This window comes from Lissotriton helveticus, chromosome 2_1 (genome assembly GCF_964261635.1).
Source record: "Lissotriton helveticus chromosome 2_1, aLisHel1.1, whole genome shotgun sequence".
NCBI lineage: Eukaryota > Metazoa > Chordata > Amphibia > Caudata > Salamandridae > Lissotriton > Lissotriton helveticus.
Genome location: NC_136059.1, coordinates 334,703,703 through 334,726,035, shown reverse-complemented (window position 1 = coordinate 334,726,035; position 22,333 = coordinate 334,703,703). Strand labels below are relative to the sequence as shown.

At 42.0% G+C, this 22,333-nt stretch overlaps 1 protein-coding gene across 4 annotated transcripts in view; it reads right to left on the bottom strand.

Moving 5' to 3' along the window:
• RAI14 (retinoic acid induced 14) overlaps positions 1-22,333 on the bottom strand; it is a 450,945-nt gene that overhangs the window by 282,614 nt on the left and 145,998 nt on the right. Inside the window, exon 1 of one of the 4 annotated variants that reach the window (XM_078674925.1) lies at positions 19,740-19,968. The exons of the other annotated variants lie outside the window; for them this stretch is intronic. Within the exon in view, the coding sequence (XP_078531051.1) occupies positions 19,740-19,757 (18 nt within the window). The 5' untranslated portion in view covers positions 19,758-19,968. Of the gene's footprint in view, positions 1-19,739; positions 19,969-22,333 lie in introns of those variants that run through there. 4 annotated transcript variants of the gene reach the window in all.

Sequence of the window (22,333 nt, the reverse complement as noted above, 5' to 3'; positions counted from 1 at the left end):
TTGGCAGCGGCAGGACAGTCTCTTTCCCAACAAGCGAGGCACACAAAACCAATTGTTAAAGATAAATTTCATGTGCACAAAACAGAGAAATGTTATCCGGGAAAGTAGCCCTCCCTTTCAGACATCCAAAAAGCACGTAGGCGAACTAAACAGCACTGGCCACGGGCGTGTCATTTTCCGTCATTTCGCCTTATTTTCTGCTTATTGGTTCCAAAAAGGGAAATGATAGCTATTCACGATAAACAAACTAATAGTTTCCTTTTTCGATGAACATATTTGAAAAACAGATGTTTAGCTTTTGTATAACAAACATAAAAAAATATATACCCTCTTATTATATAATTAATCTTAATCTTGCTAAGCTGGAAAATGCCAACGTTTGCCCAAAAAAACAGTAATGCAAGTACAAACCTCAGCTGAGTAGAACTGTCATTTAACTTACTTCCTGTCTGGGCCTTCTTTTATATTGTGCTACAGTTTACTTTATTTCTTTTCAGTTTTTAGAACTGTTTAGTGCTTCCCACCTACACTTAGCCCAAGATTTTGTATGCACTCTGTCGCCATGCAGGGTCGAACTGGGACAGAATGGGATACCAAAATAAGAGTCCCCATTACTGAATTAAATAGCTGAAAAAGTATTCTACGTGTAGTATCTTGGGGGTTAGAAATGATGGGACCCTTTTGGCTCTTGATATACTCTGTAGAACTGTGATGTAAGTGTTAGCGCAAAATGCAATGAAGTAAGGCAGGTTTAGAAAGTTGAGTTTGCAGTTACAGGCAGCTTAATAAAGATGTGTAATACCTAGGCTGGGGAGGACGCTTTAACTGATGACGAGTTATGGGATAAGTAACCCGAAGATTGACAGTGCTCTCCCAGAGAGTTTGACGTAGTCCAATCAAACTGCTTGTGCGTGCCATGTGTGTTGCAGTCTAAGTACAGAACCAACGCTTAACACATGTGGAATCAAAGCGCAACACAAGCCGCTGTAAAGAAGGTGAAAACGGAGAAAGCATTTCAAAGAAATCTACATATCGGTGAACAAGAATCTGCTGTTCAGACCGTACATACAGGTACTGCCCTGCCATGCAGTGTAAAGCCGAAGACATGCAATGTAAAGCAGATTCAATTTGAAAGCGGTGGAGGCAAAGATTGTGCAAAAAGCCATCAAAGGATAGTACAGTGATTCACTCACCAGAACCTTAGTAAAGTGAGCAGGTATGATGACCTGAGTGCCAGTCGCCGCAGCCCAGACCAAGCACAAGGGTTGTGTTTGATAGGTTCGCAATAATCACCACAATCTCCAATATCTTCGGAATAGTGAATTGTGTTAATGGAGGCGAAGAGTGACCCCAGCCATCCAAAAGTCATCAAGGCCAGCACATTTCAAGGCCTCAGAGATGGCTCACAACAACAGAATCAAGATAAGCAGCCAAAAGAGCTCCACCCTCAATGTTAGTCACTCCCATAAATGGCTACAACGCTGCCATTTTCTTGAAACCACCAGCACCACTTGATACAAGCCAAAAAGCTAAATATTGGCGATAGATGGATGGAGACATTTGTTGATTTATTTGATGCACTTGAAGAGACTGATAACAAAAATATTATCAAGTACCTCAAAAATCTTGCTGGCGATGGTGTAAAAGAATTCATAAAGAAAATACTGCGAACTGATGAAGAAGTTACACATCAGCAGAGTGTTGAATCTCTAATTTACTCCAATGCCCGATGTTGATTATAAACTATACATCTTGAAGAAGTTACACATCAGCAGAGTGTTGAATCTCAAATTTACTCCAATGCCCGATGTTGATTACAAACTATACATCTTGAACCAAGAACATCAGAAAATTAGTGAGACCATTGATGAGTTCGTGGAGAGATTCAACATTCATCAGACATTGTCAGTTCAATGAATTTAATGATGAAGAAGCTATTGACGGATGCTTGTCCGATTTATTCAGAAGGTGACTGTTGAGAAAATCTCTTGGTCTGGAGCAAATGTTAATGGCTGGCAGAGTTGAAGAGTGTGCTGATAGACAAGCTGCTGACATGGTGCCTAGAATGAATAAGTCATGAGTGTGAAAAGCAAGCCAAAACAAAATACTGAAGGACACAAAGTGATGTCTACATGTACAAAGAAGCTGCGTTTTAGATGTGGATTTTAGTTTCCAGGTGAAAGTAAATGTCCCGCCATTGTTCAGATATGTAAGGCTGCGGGAAGGAGAACCATTTTGTGATAGTCTGCAGAGCAAAGGAAAAAGCAAGTGCGTCATGGTGTGAAGACAAAATAGCCGCTGGGACGTTCCAGAAACAGCATTCGGCGCATGTCCACAAGGCCATGTGGCGACAACAGTTAAAACATATCAACACTGAACTAAGCCAGTTGTCATCTAAATAATCGTCAAGAGGTTCTTACAGATCAGTATCAAGTGAAAGTGAAGAAGATGGCTGCGACATGTCAATGTTAACCTCAGAAAAGCGCGCTCCTGCTAAACTGCTCGCATGTGAAGAAAAATGTCAGTCAAAGAAAAGTCAACATGCTAAAGCACCAAAGTCATTCAAACATTACTCAAAGATTACACTGAAAATAAAGGGTTGTTTGATACCTTTCATCATTGACAGTGGTGCTTCGATAAACATTATACCAGAGGAGAAGTATATTGAATTACCTCAATTGCTAAGACTGATTAAAAACCAAAGTGTATACCAAGGCTGCATCAACGCCCTTAAAAAGTCAAGATTCATTTGTAGCGACAATGAAACACAAGAAAACAAAGGAGCAAGCACCCAGCCATTTGCTTCAAGCCACAGCGTCAAGTGCAAGTCTACAGTTTCAGCACAGCCTGGACGAACTTCCGTGAATTACAACATGAATGCTCACCACTAAATAGTAAGTCTGTTCCCTTTGTTATTTTATGGTTTGGGAAAGCTTAAGACTATTTAAGTAAAGTTACATATTAATGAGGACATCCGTCCTGTTGCTCTGAGACATAGACGAATTGCTTTCATCTGCAAGAAGCTGTTGAAGAAGAATTTGAATAGTTACGTAAGCATGATATTATTGAGCTTTCCACTGGCCCAATGCCATGGGTTTCTCCTACAGTAGTAGTGCCTAAAAAGTACAGTAAAGGAACTGTACGCATATGTGTTGACATGCGTCAGGCAAACAAGGTAACACATTGCAGACCTGATAACACAATTTAATGGTGCAAAGGTCTTCTCTTGCCTTGATTTAAATAAAGGATCTCATCAGTTAGAACTCGAAGAAGATTGCAGGCACATTACAACCTTTTCTACACAGCTTGGCATGTTTTGATTCAAAAGACTAAGGGGCTTATTTGTAAGACCGTTGGGTGCCCTGGAGCGTCACTTTTTATATGTGATCAAAAGTAACGCACCGGTGGGTCAAGGGGCTTGTAAATAGGCCCCTAAGTTTTGGTGTGTTATCCGCTGCAGAACTGTTTCAAGACGTCATTCGATGCATCAAATAGCCTGTAATGAATGGGTTCAATTACAGCACAGACATATTCGTTTTCGGAAGTACACAAAAGGAGCACAATAAAGCCCCAACACAAGTATGTCATCTACTTGTTGAAGCAAGTTTGACTTTGTATGCAGACAAATGTGAGTTCCATAAGATGAAGTTAACATTATTTGGCCCTAGCTTTTCTGATGGGGGCATGACACCAGATCCTGCTAAAGTACAAGTGCTGTAAAATGCTGATCCCCCACAAGATATTTCTTTGGTGTGTTCATTTCTTGGCATGGCCAGTTACTGTTCCAGATACATACAATACTATGCCACTGTAAGTGCTCCATTGCTAGACTTGACAAAAAAAAAAAAAAGAATATTTTACCTCACTGGTCACATGAATGTGATAAAGTTTTAAGAAAATCAAACAAGCCATTGAGAATGCTACTGAAATGGCATACTTCAATCCGAAGCTTCATACAGAAGTTGTTGTTAACGCTAGTCCAGTCGGGTTAGGCGCTATCCTTCCACAGCACACTGGACACCCAAATGCTAGAAGGCACATTGTGGCATATGCAAGTACAAATTTGTCTTAAACAAAACGTGCTTATTCACAACCAGAAAAAGAAAGTTTTGCCATGGTATGCGCGTGTGAAAATATCCATGTATTCCCGGTAAGGAAATCCTTTTTACAATGGTAAATGATCATCAAGCAATTCTGACTATATTTAGCAATCCAAATGCCAAAATGCCTCCTCGGATTGAACAATGGGGATTAGGGTTACAAGAGTACAATTATACCATTGTGCAACGTCTAGGGAAGGATCAAAAACCCTGTTGACTACTTTTCCAGAATGCCTATGCAAGATCATGGTACTCCAGTGAAAAGATGGCTGAGGCCTATATTAACTTCATTGTAAAATCATACACACCATCTGCCATTTTGTTAGCCCAGATTATCACTGCCACGAGCCATGATAGTGACATGTTGAAGTTGAACAATATAATTACAAATCTGTCATGGAACCAACACCCTTGACCGCTCAGCAGTGATGTTGAATATCAAACATACAAAGATGTCAAAGATGAACGGTCCATAACTCAGGAAGGAGCTATATTACGAGGGTTGAGAATTTTAATTCCAGAGAGTCTAGGACAGAAAATAATTGAAGTGGCCCATGAAGGAAATCATGGAATCGTTGCCACAAAATGAGATCTCCGAGACAAGCCTGTTTTTCTCATCTTGATGACATGGTTGCAAAGGAATTAAAGGCCTGTTATCTATGCAACTGCCTTTCTACAAAAACTACTCACTACACCTTGAATATGTCAGAACTCCCAAAGCATGCATGGACGACAATAGCTATTGACTTTTTCGTTCCTCTCGACAATGAGCATCACCTCCTGGTGATTATGGATGAATACTCACTATTTTCATTAACTGAAGATCTTTCCTCTACCACTCAAGAACAAGTCATTGAAAGACTACATGGCATCTTTGTGACATGGGGTGTTCAAGCCACAGTGAAGTCTGACAAGGGCCCGCATTTCAACAGTCGAGAGTTTAAAGATTTCTTGGAGCATTTGAATATAAAGCATCAGAAGAGCACATCTTTGTGGCCACAAGCCAACTGGCTCTTGAGCATTGTATGAGAACACTAAAGAAAGCAGTGTAGCTACTCTTGAGAAGCTCAATTGGAAAACTGTGTTGAATTCTAACTGGGGGGCTTATAGTTCAACACCCCACTCGACCACAGAGGGGAGATGTAGTGTCCTGCGAGTTATAAACGGTGAGTTCTTTGACAATGCTATTCAGTTCCAAAGTTCTGTGCTTGTCATCTACATACTAGTGATTGGTGTATACATGATTGGCTGATTTGAGTTAGCTGTAAGACCCTTACCTAGAGGTAAGACCTATACCCAGGGCATCTAACTCGAATGCGACTGTTTGTGCCACCCACGGAGGAAGCTCTTTAAACATGCCACATGTTTGCCATGGTGGGGCCTGGGTGTACAGGTTATTGTTACTTGGCTTGCCATTTAAAAAGCTACTCGCCAGGGTTCCCCATGTCTCTCGCTACATCGGAGTACTCCCTGTGGGCAGGGTGAGGTGTCGGTAAGAGGTAGGGTGGGTGCGCTACTTGCACTGTTAGTGAATGGCACCAGATTGTGTGTCCGGTGCAGTAGGGCCTGCTTCTCGCATTAGATTGACATGAGGGTTCTGTGGAAAGGCTATCGAGCTGTATTTCCTCTGGGTAGAAGAGTGGCAGTATAGTGTTTGATATCAATGAGTTAGTAATAGCAAATCCTCTCCAGTGGTGCGAATGGATTCGGCATTACTAAAGTGGAAATACTACTTTGGGAAAGTGAGCATTTCTGAGCTCATAGCTCTGTGTGCCGGTCAGCCAGTTTCCAATCCACATTTGGGTGTTGGGGGAACAGCTACATCTGTGCATTCCTGATAATACAGCCATAAACTAGGGGCTCAAGGGAAACTGCCGACCTCTGACTCGGAGAGGCCTTTCTGGGACAGATACGTGGAGGTGGAAATGGCACCTTCATTCCAAGGGGCAGAGTCTTGGCCACACTAAAGATAATGATCAAGCCTCCCAGGGTAGGATGGCAGACATGCCAAAATTTGGCGAAGGTATGTGCATGCCAAAGGTGGCCTTTAGAACTGATCCCCTCTTCAAAGGTCATTGTGGGTATACTGAGTCAATGCCCTCGGGAGTTAGAGATGCTTTTGGGATTTGAACCATACTATGCTGGTTCGATACTAGGCCATCGATAAGAGGAACTATTGGGGCAGAAGGGACTGCAACTGAATTATCCACTGACTTGTGGTTGCCTAGAAGTTGCAAGCCTGCAGCTAATTGTCAACTGTAATGGCCCAGGTCCCTAAGCACTATCCAAGGGCCGGTTGGCTGACCTCCTTCCCACTAGATCCCAGGAACAGAAAGGATTTTCCCATTTCCATGAGATCGTAAGGACAGCGCAAGGGTGCTGCAGAAACTGGTGGAAGTGATTGTCGGTTGGAACTAAGACTGTCCAGATGTACGCCCTAATCGCACTGTGCAGAGGAGTGGGCTTGTAAAGATAAATGGCCCACATGGGGTGCCAGAACATGAGGAGCGAAAGGAGTGCAGGGGAAGTTTGCAGAGTCAGAGGGACCTAGGCTTGCAACTAGAAACCTGTGCTTACTTGCACTCCGTAGCGTGAGGTGTCCAAGGAGTGTTGGGGGACATTTGCCAAGTCCGTGGGACCTGAGCTGGAAGCCTAGACTGTCTCCAACCTCCAGATCTGGAGAGCAGCGTTGCCCGACTTTGCTGCCTCCGCCCGAGGCCGCTGGCTCCCTCTCCCCGGACCCACGCCATAGGGTACTCAGTTGTGGAGAATATTGTGACTGAACCAGAGGGGTGTCGTCGTGCCTTGTGGACACAGACAGCTGGCTGCCTGAGCAACTGCAGCTAGCAGCTCCAATTGGGAAGCATGCCACCTTCCGGTGTCACAGTCTTTTGTTTACCGGGGGTAGTGATCTCGTACTTGTGAAGGTGCCATTGGGTGCCTGAAGGCGTAATCTGGATAGATAAAACCCAGTAACTGCATAGATTATCGGGACTACCTAAAGCAGAAGGAAACAAAGTGTCCTATGCAGGGGCAACGTGTATGGTTGGCTGGTGCCGTTTGAGTGACTGGGTCACGAAGCATAGTCGAAACCAGTGATTCCACCAGTATAGGGTATGCGATATTGGGAATGTCGTATTTTATGAATACCTATGAATAGTGCATATAAGCTCATGCTGTTCTGCTGCTAATGGGACTAAACTGTAAAGTATATATCCAATGTGTATGTCATGTTGATTTCAATGTGTGTGTAATACAAAGACCAGTGTTTTATACATATGGTGTTGAGTCTTTTTGTAGCGTATGCAGTGTGTTGCAAGGGTGGTGTTGTGCCAATACTTTACACTGTACTTTATTTCGCAGTTACGAGCAGACAAATAAATACATGTAATGCTAATCTCTGTGTGTGGCGTAGTCATTGGTGGGTACCCAGGCTAGGGAGGACGCAACACCATGTGTGCACATTAAAGACACCTGATAGAACTGTTTTGGAAGGTATGGACAACTGCATGGATCTGAGCTTACCTGCTGACCATGTTTGATTTAATAATCGATACATCGACACTAAAAACCATCCAAGCACACCATGAAATAGGACAACAAACAGCCAAAAACACAGCATACAAATTGACCTGTCAGACCGGCCCTTTGGGTACTGCCTGATTGCCCTATAGGCCAGTGCTACACTTGCTTCATGGAGTTTTAAAGAGGAACCATACAACCTATCACTCACTTGGTAATACCTGGGAATACTGAAAGGAGCTATCTATACATAGAATTTATAACGGGATCTCAGGCTAGAGGCAAAAAGTACACCAAGAACATATGACAGAATGGGGCATGAATCCCATCAGTTATTTACAGGGGCATTTCATACCTTAAATGACTTTCTTTGTTTCTAGTCTTGTTCTGGATTATGACAATTTAATTTTAAGACGTCACAGCAAGGATAAAGGTGACTTTTAAATGAGACAGCCGCTCTATCCACCAAAAGAGGCCCAGACCTTCTAGCAAGTAATGCGATCACAATGGTTTTAATTTTATATTCTACAGCCCTTCTACAACATTTTCCTTGTCAGTGGCAGCTGGTGATCTTTGAAACTAGTGAGGCGTAATAGTTGTCCCCGAATTTCAGTGAGTAACTTCAACTTCTTCAAGCAAGGCTAAGAGACATTAAAATGCACTATTTGGCCCAAAAGCTGAAGCCAAATAATGCATTTTAAAGGACAATCCTCACAAAAAACTTGCTAAAAAGCCAAAAGTCCTGAAAGAGCACTCATGAAAAATTCAAATACTTTCATAGTTTGTATGCAGGTCAATGGAGCTCGACACTCCTCATGAGTTGATCAATTTTTTTTCTCTAAAATGTGCTATGGGTGTCACCCTCCCTGCCCCCACCTCCTCGGATATGTCAACAGTGATTAGTGAATGCTTTGCTCTGACTCAAAAAGTGATGATGTTATTTGGTTATTGGTGGATGATGCCTTGTAATATAAAACCCTAATAAAATCTGGTTATTAAAAAAAAAGAATCGATTCTGAAGCCCAAAGCTCTGCTCAGAAGCGTGGCCACTGCTATTAAATGTGGATGCGCTGAATACTAAGGCTTCATATTTCTAAATTCACCCCATGACTATTTAATCCACTGCTGGACACTACCTGCCCCTTCATCGGAGTCTGCTTTCTCCCTTTGTTATGGTTTATTCTCGTTCTACTCCCCCTTCTTTATCATTTGCGTTTTCCCCTCTTTCCCGCAGTAAATATCTGATAAGTAAAAATAGGTATCCGACCCTAAAAATTAAATGAATATATCTATATATATATATATATATATATATATATATATATATATATATATATATATATATATATATATATATATGTAAGTCGTCACCAAGAAAGAGGCTCCTGCCTTTGGAAATGCCGAAGAGCAGACCCAGAAATCGGTGCTTAATTAAAGTGTTTTATTTTCAGCCAGCCGCCATTATATATACAAAATAGCGCCTTGACACCCTCAGGTATAAGTGCACTTTAGAAGTGATATCCTATCCTGATAATTAATATATATATTCATTTGAGCTGGTGGAGCCTTGAAAGCAGCGCCACGTCTGCGAGAAGAGCTGCAGGAGTTACATATACTATATATATCTATATATCTATATATATATATAGATATATAGAGAGAGAGATATAGATATATAGATAGATATAGATATATATAGATATATAGAGATATATATATATATAGATATCAGCCAATGAAATATTTGAGAGCATTATTTCTTTCCAGCATACCCTCAGGTGCCTGCACTGGTCATGTTCAGCTCCTTCATTACCGGTTCCTTATATATCATCAACAAAACACTGGCAACAGAAGCTCCATATAATGAGGAGTCTGCATACCAAAACTTAAATTCAGTATGTATGGCAATAACATCTCTCTTTGTGAAGAACATGATACATCTGATTGAGTGGTTGCACAGAGAAGAAACGAAAACTTAAGAAATGGACCAGCCCTTCACATACCACGACATACATTGGCTACATCAGTCATAATATTCCTTAATCCATTTTCCCACATGTAATAGTGTTAACACTGTCATGTGGGCGCTAGGGACATTGTTGATATCTGGAAGTTAGCATGCGCCTGGTAGCCATGATGCTGCTTTTGCGCACAAGACTACGTGTCTTTATTTTTGCAAGACTCTGTTTATGCCTTTCACATGAGAACTCTTTGCTGTGCTCATTCTCTGCCTGTTCCTAGAGTTTAGTCTGAACATTGTGAGCAAGGTTGATAAACATTGCCTCTTGTTATTCTGTTCTGGTCAGGCCCTAGCACTTAGACAAAACATACCAATGCAGCCGTTTTTGCTGGAGACTCGTACTCTGATATTATGGGGATGCATGTTTAGGTAACACACACTTGGAGAGAGACCTTTCAAGGGAGAAGTGCAACCCGCAACCCGCACCTGTGATGTAGAAATACGATCTATGGCTTGAGGTATGGGGTCTGCTGACAAAGTCCAGATATCGTCTATTATATAATAATACTTCTGCTTACCAAGCGGAGGGTTGGTTAGGCCTTATTGTCCTTTATCCACTGACTTTATAAAATTACATCCCCCTTTATGATATATGGCCTTGCTGCAATGCTAACTGTATTGATATTATACATTTTGCTCCGGGTTGTGGCTTGTACACTGCATTTTAGAGCAAGCTAGTTAAAATAAATATTTTAAAGTATCTTTGTGTCTCTGTCAGATCTTATTGTGGACAAGTACGAGAGTGTGAGCGAAGAGGTGTATCTTGTTAGCGCGATTCCTAAAAGATCCTGGAGTGTTGTGTTCTGGGGTGTCTAATCATTGGTTTCTCCGTTTGTGAGTAGGAGAGCGAGTGAGACACTATAGATAGTCGGTCCTGGGCTCGTGGGCACTAAGGCGGTAGGAAGGCTTAGCCCCTGTACACCGAGGTCCCATAATCCTGCACATAGTTCTGTGTATGTGCAAAATCCCTGCAACAACACAATGAATATCGAAAACTGCCAAAACAGACCTCTGCAGTATTTGTGATGTAGGAGACTCGCATTACATTGGAAGGCGTCTCAGAATTGACCACCGATTGGGCAGGTAATCACTTCACTGGTGGGCATGTGAAAGGATTCAAAAGTTACAAAATCTTGACTCCCTTTCCTAAACCTCATCTTGTCTAAATAATAATTTGATAGGCTGGCAACAAGAGGCACAGAGGTCGGATTTGGGATTCATATGAAGGAAAATATTGTCACTAGTGTATAACCTGCTAATGGCAAGTATGGCTACCAAATCAGTTCGTACCAGTAACTATGGTTGGGACCTCAGCTTTGTACTTCATTTATCATTTCTGCGTCAGTCAACCAATGAAGAGTGCTACTGAAAGCACCACATTATAAATTGAGCACTATAACATATTTAAAACTCTTGGTGCATAGCAGTAAAAGCAGGTATATTCTTATTGAGCTCACGTTTCTACTGTATGTCTTCATTCATTGCCTTTTGCTACTATAATATCATATAATTCATACCTCAACGGACAGATTTCTAATGAGAATGATCTACACCCACTGAAAGCATAAAGCGAGGAAAGCCAACTTTCAGATCTTGAGAATGTGAATCAGATACTTCTATGCTTTGGCAAACACGGAAGAGCAGCATAATATCGTAGACCTTTGAGATAGTCTATAATGAAAATATATAGAATTAATTAAAAACTCCCTCAAGTCATCATATGGATTCTGTTAGGGATGGATCACGGTGTCGTTTGGGAAATATTATATTGAGAGTCGGAATTGTGGAGATGATTTTGTAATAATGGGTTGATTTTTTCACAATTAAGATCACTGTAGAGAGACACTTTAAGAAATCCGTAAAAGTAAAGTGCTTTTGAACAATACACGGTTTTGAACTTCTGGCACATATGTGTAAAAGAGGTGAGGATTTCAGTAGCTGTAGCATACAACTAGTGTTAATGAGAGCAAGTGTACAAAAGAACAAAATGCAGCTCAACAAACTGTCTTTACTACTTACTGGAAGAAGCAAATTACACCAGTGGTCTTAAAAAGTGCAGCAAACAAGCTGCAGTTGTCGGTGGAATATGCAACTACTAGTGCCACATATTTAGGGAGAACCTGTTTTTCACAAAAGTGAAAGGAGCTCTATGCTGTTCCTTTGTGCTTGCTAATTTGGCAAAGCACATACAAGTGACCTAGATTTTTCAATGATATAGGAGATGCAGTTTGCCTTGGGGCGATTAGGATTTAAGCCAACCATAGCCCAATTGATAATGCTTTTCTTGACATAACAGATTGTAAAGTATTATTTTTTCGAACAACTCGTTAAGCTAGTTCTCCCTTCCCTAAGAGCCGACTTTTTCCACTATACAAAACGCGGAATTATACTGATTAAAGATCTGTTAACTGATGAGAATGGTTTTTAAGTGCATAATTGGCGTGGTTGGTACATTCAGTAGAGCTCTCTACTGTAGGATATAGCACATCATGTTATGCCTTTATCAGTGCCAGAAGTTTCAATGCCACAAATGTGACTTTTTTCTGCAACAACTTAGGCCCATTTTGTCTAGCTGTATCAGGGATTTCTCACCCGCCCTCTTCTGTTTCCTTAGCCCTTTCCTGCTACTGGTTCATGGGGGTGGCCCCAGTCAAGACTCCTGCTACTATCCATGGAGCTTTCTGCTCCCCACTCTAACACTTCCCAGCCCAGCTTTGTCCGTCCCTTTTACCATGGCCTCCACCTTGCTACCCTTTTTCACCCACTTGCTAGCCACACTATGCTGTTCAGCTGGATACAGCTACGTCAATATCGACATGCGATCCTGATCAGTGGGGTCACAGCAGGTGTGGCTACAGTTTAGCATTATCTGAAAACGGTGAGTATACAGGGCGTCCTTTTGATTGGCACCGTCTTAAATGTACTGAGGAAAAAAAATGTAATATATATGTCCAAGCACCTGGAATCAGCATCATTGGGATACGAGTAATGTACAACATAAAAAATTACATAGTACATTAAAGGCAATAAAATCGAATACTCACGCACATAAAATGTGTTTTCTGTTTTTAAGTCTAGAGTATAGAATAGATTATTAATGTCAATTTCTAATATCTTTGCTACACCCCAACTCATACATGAACCCAGCAAACTAAGCTACATTTTGATCTAATTATAAATTGCCTGCCAACTATACTATAATCATTTATTGAGTTTTATTTGAAAAAATGAGGGCAGATTCAATATAGCACTGCGACTGTTCAAGAAGGGTGTCACAGTTATACGTTCACTACAGTCATAGCGCTCTTTTCCTCCTTGTGCGGTCACACTCCACCTAGACCTACTTTCCCGTAAGACATCTACACAATGTTCCTACACCCCCCCTCAACCCTGCACTAACTTCCTGATGCGAAAAGGAGTGGGGATATGTTTGGATGATTAAAATGCTTTTGGGTGGGGGGTAATTTGGAGGTCCCCTCTTGACATGTTCGAGAAAGTGAATGAATTACTGAAGCAGCTACGAGGCAGGAGGGTTGTTGACTCGAGTACATAGTTACGGAAGGGACTGAAAGTCACAGAGAGAAAGACGCTTGAAAAGAAGATCGGGTTGTCATCCTATAATAAGAAGTTAGTATTGACTCCTATATGATATTTATTCTGTCATATATAAGAGATGATATAGGTGGCAGATGAGTAAGCCCAGTTGTGCTGCTGTACAGTAGAACATAGTCAGGTTTTTGTTTTTCTAAAAGTAATTGTGCACCATTTTGAATATTAAGCTGTCGCCTATAAATTCACTTCCCCCATCCAAGAAGCCAAGCTAAACTTAGTAGTATACACATGCAGGTTTTGGCTTGGAAAACAATCAGTTTTAGGACATACACATCACCATACAACAAGACCCCACTTACTCACAATCCGCACACAAGATACCACATGCAAGGGTATATGTCCTATGGCACTTAGTGACAGCTTCATCAGGTTCCTAACTGCACTCTTTACAGAAGAATATCATCAGGACCATTGCTTTTGACCTACCGTCAAATGATATACATTGTCGAACTGCTTCGATAAATCATGTGGAAAATATAGCATCACAATTATTCATCTGGACTGTGATGCCTAGATATAAACTTCACATGTGCAATGTAGGATCAACCCTGCAGGACAATTTAAAAGACCTTAAGCAACCAACCAACATACATTAGACTTTATAAAGATCTCCAACAATTTATCCTCACATTCAACACAAATAAAACATTGGACTTCCTCATTCCTAACCCCCACAATCAAACAAAGTCAAACATCATACACGATAGATGGATTTCTCCGTTCTGTATGAAAGGGCACCCAATTTGAGATTGAGGCAGCATGCCATGCAAACAGTTGCTGTAGCTATACAAATATGAATATCATACCATAAGAAAGAGTACCAATATATCTATCAGTCTATACTGACTTTAGGAGTTCCAAGCAATATTTTATTAAGAAGTTCAAGGTATTTATGTTACACTTCTCAAATACCATATTTGTACATGGTCTTGGAATACTAAACAACAGCCAAGGTTGTCCCTTCAACTAAGCAAATACAATCGTTTATTGCAAATGAATACAAAAATTCTTTGACAAAAAATGAATTTGAAACTTGTGATAAAACAAATTGGCATTCAACTTGATCGATTTGGTCCATTTTCTCTCTCTAGAGATGATGCTGAGTAAACATTGGAAAGCCCTGTGTTGGTCACACCTCAAGTGGGGTTTTAGGAGGCTCCTTACCAATTCAACAGTTCTCCTGCAGCAACGTACCACTTAAAAGTGGACAAAACAGTACTTTTAATCGCGTAAATAAGTATACATTGAATATGAGTGATATTATACACATAAGTTAAATTCAATGCATATAAAATCTCACAGGTATATAATAGCTGTCAATCACAGAACTCCCTCATACACGGCATTCAATATATCAAACATTCATTTTAGACCAATTTTAACTAATACCCTTCTACTATATGGCTCACTCTTAGAAATCCATTTCACCATGCCACTTATGTACCAGATCAAGAATTGCTCATTTTTACTTGATTAGATTAGATACTGAATACACAACCTCAATCTGGTTATTGCTCATGCTGCCAATGTCTGACAAAATCCATAGGAACCTGGGGGTAACAGCTTGGATCACTCTTTCTCAGAATGCAGAGGAACAAAGTCTTGAGCACTGCTGGCATGTTCCAGAGTTTAAGGAAAGAGGACAGACCATAGTTGCGGAACTTGAAAACATACACCCCAGTGAAAATATGAGCCAAGCAACAGCTAGAAAAAGAAAATGTTTGATGAAAGCCATCAAATTCTTAATTTTCCAAAATGTGTAATGGCTTTAAAAAAGTAATAACAAAATCTACAAATTTTTAACAAAGATGTGATCTCCCTGGACATAACCCCCCCCCCCAGAGTTACACAAGCAAAGGAAAGCGGTACCATGTGTTTTCCCAATTTGATGCCATTCTGGGACTTTTAGAACAAAAATAAATCGAAATAACCGTAGAGGAGCATTCCACACAATCCTTTTCACATAGCTACAGAACTAGAATATGTACTGGAGTGATACCTGCCACAATAATTTGTTTCCTTGTATCATGAGGGGTAATTTGGATGGTGAATATGTCCTGAGATTCATTAGAGCTCATGTTGTTCAACCCTGATCGGACTTTTACTCTAATTAAAAAGCTATGGTATGTCCATTAGGTTAATACTAGAGATTTTGATTAGAGGAAAAGTTTACTTCTGAATTGATGAGAGATTATGACATATATGAGAGAATCAACCCGATCTTTGACAGTGTATACCTTCTGTCTTCTTCATTTACCATTGTGTTGACTGGTTTCAACGATCACAAAATAGGGCAAAACAAAGCAAAATAAATACTGACAAACTTAAGGAGACACTGCCAGGACCTTATGATCCCTCCAATTACCACCTTGCATATCTCCAGCTGCCAGACAATGTCAAAGCATTACAATGCTGACAAGAGCATGATCAATAAATGTACACCATAAAACCTACAGTATACCTAAATGCCTGCCCAGCTCCATTGCTGCATTGAAAAAGAGAGTGCTACCTTACACATTGTAGACAATGCCCTTCTGACCATGGATGAAGATAACCTGTGCCTTCTAATATTGCTCGGAATCTCAGTTGCCTTTGACACAGCCAACCATCCCAACCCACTCTCATGCGCACATTGAAGTCTCAATTTTGATTCACCATCAAGGTCTTCCACCAATTCTCCTCCAACACTTCCAACTGAAAACAGTTTTACGCATGGACACCTCCATTTCGGAAAAAATGCCACTCACCTGTGGAGTCTCACATAGCTCCATACTGTCCCACCGGGGCCGGTGATGCTGTACTAATAGCTAACACCATCATGATTCACCAATAACCTGACAATACACAACTCTACTTAAAGGTCTCCTCTGCTTCTGGCATCCAATGCCTCAGACATTGCTTGCGTATCGTCAAGACATGGATGTCCAACACCAACCTGAAGATCAACCCAACCAAAACAGAATTCATGTTATTTACCAAGAACACCAAATAATAAAAAGTACAAACCTGGCTCAATGACAAGAACCTTGAAGGCTTAAACACCAACTTTCCACTGAATGCCAAGTCACCTGGATGTATTGGGACACTAACCTCATCCTCAAGGAACACATGATTTCATCTGCTAATGACACTGGATTCTCCACTTGAATCATCATGCCTGTGTTTTTCTCCAGTTATTCTGTGACCATCTTCATATCTTTACTGTGATAGTCCTAATCAATTATAATGTATGAAGTACTATACGCAGCCCTGCCTACTGCAAACTGTATGTTGCACCCTATTTCTATGAACCATACGTTTTTGGTTGAAAACGTGAAATTAAAGTCCATAAAAAAAGTTTGAAGTCCTCACCAACCATGACACTCTGTGAGCAGGGCTCATGTGTTTTTCTTTTTGTGGATGAACAAACAAAACAGAAAACTACATGGCAATACTTACAGGAGGACACCTCTTCCAAGGATCTGTTATCTTGTGTTATAAAATTCTTGTAAAGCGCACGTTCACTGATTGGTTTCATGGAGGATCTGTTCAGGATTCATAGATAAAACTAACATTAAAACCAATGTCCTTCCCAGGCCCACCCCAATGGTTCTGCAACAACCAAAAGTCTTTTTCATTGGAAAAATAGAACCATCCAGTTCAATATTTTCTGCACTGAACCAACACCAGCAACGTACTAATGGTTTTTCTCAACTCCCCCTACTCCGAGTTCTTTGTACTCAAGAGAAAAAACCTAATCAACTACTCAAGAATTAACATTCTGTTACTTTGTAAAAAACATGGCCTCAAACCATGTTTGAAATGAGACAACTGCCACCATGGTCATGCTAGTTTTGGGCCGTCTTCAACCTACACTGAAATCTTGAGGGAGGTTCCGTTGTCCAATACCAAATAAAGACCACCCTGGAAAATGAGACGGAGGCGAGGTTGTAATGGAAATGGAGATGCATGCATCTGATCAAGGGGCGAGGGGAGTTGGCTAGACCAAGAAAAGGGGACAAACAATGTACAGGCAGGGAGGGGGGGGCGGGCCTCGGGAACGGGGGGTGCTTTGTACTGTAACATGATGACAATGCCGTCTTTTGCTGTTTTCGTTTTCTTGCAAATGTTTTGATTGCAATTGGGTTAAAAATGTAAGACTTGTCTCTCGGTGCGGGACTGGGGTGCGATGGCTCATGTACGTTAAGAGCATGCCAGGGCGCCCAGGATCTGACTGCATGCCACACAGGTGTGAAAGTGGTAGTGCCCTCTTGACCTGCCGCACTACTAGAGCAAGGGCAGCCAGGCACAATTGCAGAACTGTCTAGATGTTTATGGTGCACCTACTGTAATGTTCAAATACAAATGCCAATAAACAGAGTTGACAAAAAAAAAAAAAAAAGACCACCCTGGAAAGGCTACATGACTGGGTGCACCCAAACTGCCACAATGTCAAGCGCCACAATGTCAGCTGTCGCAACCTAGGTCATCCCACGCTACACAACGTTCTTTCGACTTGGAAACCATAGGCATTGACTTCTGCTCCAGCCAGTCCAATGGATCAGAAAACTGCAGCAGATGTCTAATTCTGGTCTGATGTTCATCATTCTGAATTTGCTTTAAAGAATCTTCCTCATGCTCACTCTGTTGCCAGGTCACACACTCCGTAGCAGAGGCCACATCCCGGTCAGTCTTCTGCAATGCCATGCACACTTGGCTGACCACACAAAACCAATGGCAAACTGCAAACACCCCAAAATCACATTTGTTGCCTCATTCTTTGACAGTGCTGCTTTCCTTACTGTGGCCCTGAAAAAAAGTCCCTTGACAGGCTATCAGCTAGCAAATGCACCAGTTGACTGCATATTTTATGCTGCCTATTTTCAGGTACTGAAAATTATATTTAGACTTCTGAAAAACGATTTCTAATCCATTTATTGGATTTCATTTTTGTTTGTTCATATGTGCATCTTTTCATATCAATCTTTTCTAAAAATACCTACATTTTGAAAGGTTCTGATGTCTCTGAAGGGCTCAAAACTGGACGTCTGACACTTGACCCATTTCATACCGTGGTGCATCATCTCCAAGGTGCAGCTAACATCAGTATATCTATCCGATGTCTTATACAAAAAACAGCCAATCAGATGAATAATATTGACATGCCAGCACCTGCTTGTAATCCTACCAGTTATATGAAAGAGGGTTGGGGGAAGGCAACTGTGCATTGAGGCAACAGCCTTGTGCACTAAAGGTTAACACTTCCGAAATACCCTTCTTTAGCCTTGACAAAAGACTACATGAGATTCAAGGCCTGTTCAGGAAATCTACTCTAAGGATGGTGGAAAGAATCAAAAGCAATCGTACCTCTCCTGAGCAATCACCCCATCTCCACTGTGGAAGGACTCACAAATGGTTGCAGCGCATCATATAACCCCCGAAATAAGCAGGGACGTTGCTTGGACAATAAGATTGGGAGGGTATGAGCTTCAGATTTACCAGACAATCAGGCTAGCATATAATGTTTAAATACATTATAGGACAAGCAGGGTGAATGAGAGGGGTCTGTGGGGCAGTGGAAAGGCAGAGGAATGCGGATTGGTAGGGGTACTGAGAGAGAAAACTCAATATTTTGTAAAATAACAAATATTCCTAGGACTTTCAAAACAAAGAGGGAAGAGTGTGTGTGCGTTTTTGCCTCCTTGAATGGTGAAAACCAACTGACATCTCACAATGCTCGACTGAAAGCACCTGTACCCAACTATTTCACCAAAAAATAAATGTATTAGGGTGGGGGGTGTAACACCCCAAACACCCCCCTGAAGCTACGGCCCTGGACTTATATACGTTGACCTAACGGTACACAACAATACCTTGAAGACCCATAATATGGCAAATAGACCCATAATATGACAAATGGTTTTGTATACCTAGACATGTTCGAAGTGGGTACTGATACCTAAAAGGCGCCTGTCACTTTTGTGATATCCCTCAACTTACAATACCCATAATCTTAAATGAAACATCCAAGTGCATATGGGAAGTCAAGACAATGGTGGAAATGTGCATTCTTTAGCTAACCAAATACTCGGGCATTGATAACAGTTACCTTACTGCCACCCTTTGTGTTTCACTAAACAATCTTTTTTTTCTTTTTTTTTTTTTTTTAAGTAATTGATATCTTCTTTTAGACCACCAAATCAGTCCTAGGCTGGCACAGTGCATTTGAAACCACAACGATCCTCTTTAAAGATGGCTAAATCCCCATGTCCCGTCACCGCGCCCTGCCTGGCTGGACTCATGCTGTCGGTTTGATAATGTCTACCAATTAAGGTGATCTTTTTGAGCTTCACGCGCCGACTGAGGCAAAGAACCGTGTCATGGAAGCGTCCGTGCTCGTTCCGTACCTCGGAGTTCTCAGCTGGGCTCTAAGACAGGGCTTTAACAGTGAATTAAAACAGGCGCGCTCCGTTCTCGATACACCCGCAGAAAGCATTCCGACATACCTCGGGCGCATCTCTCATTCCGGGTATTTCATGGACTTAGGTTTCTAAAAAGAGCAGGAGGGGGTATATCTCGGCGCCTCCCGAGTGACCCACGCGGAGGCCTCGGTATGCTTCTGTTGCGATGAATTTGTCCCGGTTGGCCCGTCAATCTTTGGGCATTCTTGAGAATGGGAAAGGAAGCGCATCTTTTCCCGTTTCCTGCGGTAAGGTGAAGCTCTCTCCCGTGGCTGCACAAACAAGACAGATTTGGAAAACCCACGTGTCTGCAGACCGGATTAGTTACACATTAAGTGGATGAACCCAGTTTAGTGTTGACTGCTGGAGAACGCCTCCTGCCTCCAGCCAGGACTAATGAAATTTAGTCTCCGACTGGAGGTTTCTATTGAATGCATTGAATGGGTTTCCTTTCTGTTTTTTGACATCATTTACATACTATCTGACGAGTTTCTTACAATATCAGTTTTTGTGCATGGTTAGCAGGGTTGAACAGTGGGCTTGTTGTGACTTCGAAAGAGAGGGATTCTAGCCTCTGTTTGCGACAGAGGGCGAAGGTCAATTTGGAAAAGAAACCAATGCGCGCCCGACTTCTTGTACTGAGGTTAAAAAGGGTCCGATCCCTGAGGCTGTGCAAAATATGAAAACGCCAAAGTATCTTTAAAAGTTCACGAAGGCATGCAAGAGTAGATAAAAGTGTACTCCTACATACTGCAGAGAGGTGGCCCCAAAACATCTAACATGGTTATAAAATGGGACTAGTCAAGTTATATTCATGTACATTTAGTACAAACAGAAACGACTGTGCCCTGTTTGCATTTTTACTACTAGTGAGTTGAACATTTCTGGGCCAAGTCACAAAGGTATTCAGGAGTATGTAAAGGAGTACTCCTCTAGTAATCTCTTACAATACTACTGCATGCCTTTGTTAATTGGTCCGAAAACATCAAAAAAGGGAATAAATTGGACTCTTGGTCAAACTCATCATTGCAAACAGAAAGGACTGTGGTCTCTGTGAACTAAGGTGGTAAAGAATGCACCTGTAGTAAAACTTCCCAAAATGGTTAGTGAATCTGCCGCAAAGCTTGCATATATTGTACTGTTCAGAGGCGAATTATTGAATTGTTGTCCTAAGACCCGAGGTTCGATGGAAGAGCTAAATAACAAGGGAGGTGCTACATGGACACTTGGATGCCATCTGCTGGGAAGATTGACATTTCTTTTAAAGGATAACATGGCAATGAGAGTAGACACAGTCACAAAACGACTACATGTCCAACACACGTTTCCTCTATCGCAGAGTGCCAGTTACTTTTTTTCAGCCTTGAGAGGCATTTATCCATCTCATGATCTAGGCAGAGGAACTCTGTATTTTTATGTATGCGTGCATGGAGAATACGAGCATGTGGAGTTAGAGAGATATCGTTTTTTCATTAAGTTATCAAGCAGATTAATCTAAATATGCACCAATGAATGATGGTCACACCGGATTTGCTGCGGTTGCATAGTTATACTGGGCGTCTTGGGAAAGAAGGCGCACCGATGTTTCTTGCACATCTATTCACTCATCAATACAATGCACCAGACATGCTCTTCCATATGACGGTTTATGGTCATTGGCGGTTTAGCAACAAAGCAGTACCTTTATAACAGCTAATTTTAGACCCTTGATATCTATACCTGTTTAGACCATGCAAATGTGCTCCTTTTTAGGTCTCGGCCTAGCGTACACTGCGCAGCAGTGTTGCGCAGCCGAGATTTTATGTTTACACTATGGGGTGTTGGAACCCGCCCCTCTTCTCCATTGGCTGGCTTCCTAAATGGAGGCCAGCCATTGGAGCAGAGGGGCGTCACTCCGTTCAAGCCCCGTCTTTTTCGGATTCGGGGGCGTGTTTTCTGCAGTTCTAACCTCTGTGACGTCACCCGTCACTCAACAGCAAAAACCACGCCCCCGAATGCGAAAATGATGGCGCTTTTCTGACGCCATTTCTGCCCGACCACCGCCGGAAGAAGTCGAGAAGCTGCCGAGTCCTCCGGTGAGTGCTCGCTTTTTTTGCCTATCTTCCCTGATTGTAATTCCGAATGAGGTCGCACACTGCTCGTCCCATCAGCGTGTGACCCCGGAGCATGATGGTCGATGTAGTAGGTATCAGCGGGTGCGCTTCTACCCGAGTCTTGAGTCTTGAGGGTATTCACTTGGTGTGCTTGCCATCCCTGGACACGTGTTTCGCGGTTATTACCGCTCATCAGCAGAGATTAGGCGTGTGCACGGGGTTGCTGCGTGGGCTGCCGAAAATATTCATAGGTCCAGATACCTTTTAGTGGCGCGCAGGTGCGTTATCTCGAGGTCGTCACCCCCACCGGCTCAAGGGAGCCTGCATAAATAGTAATTCCGAATGAGGTCGCACACTGCTCGTCCCATCAGCATGTGACCCCGGAGCATGATGGTCGATGTAGTAGGTATCAGCGGGTGCGCTTCTATCCGAGTCTTGGTACCGAATACATCATCCATTATGCTCCGGGGTCACACGCTGATGGGACGAGCAGTGTGGGACCTCATTCGGACATACTATTTATACCGGCTTCCTCGACCTCGAGAC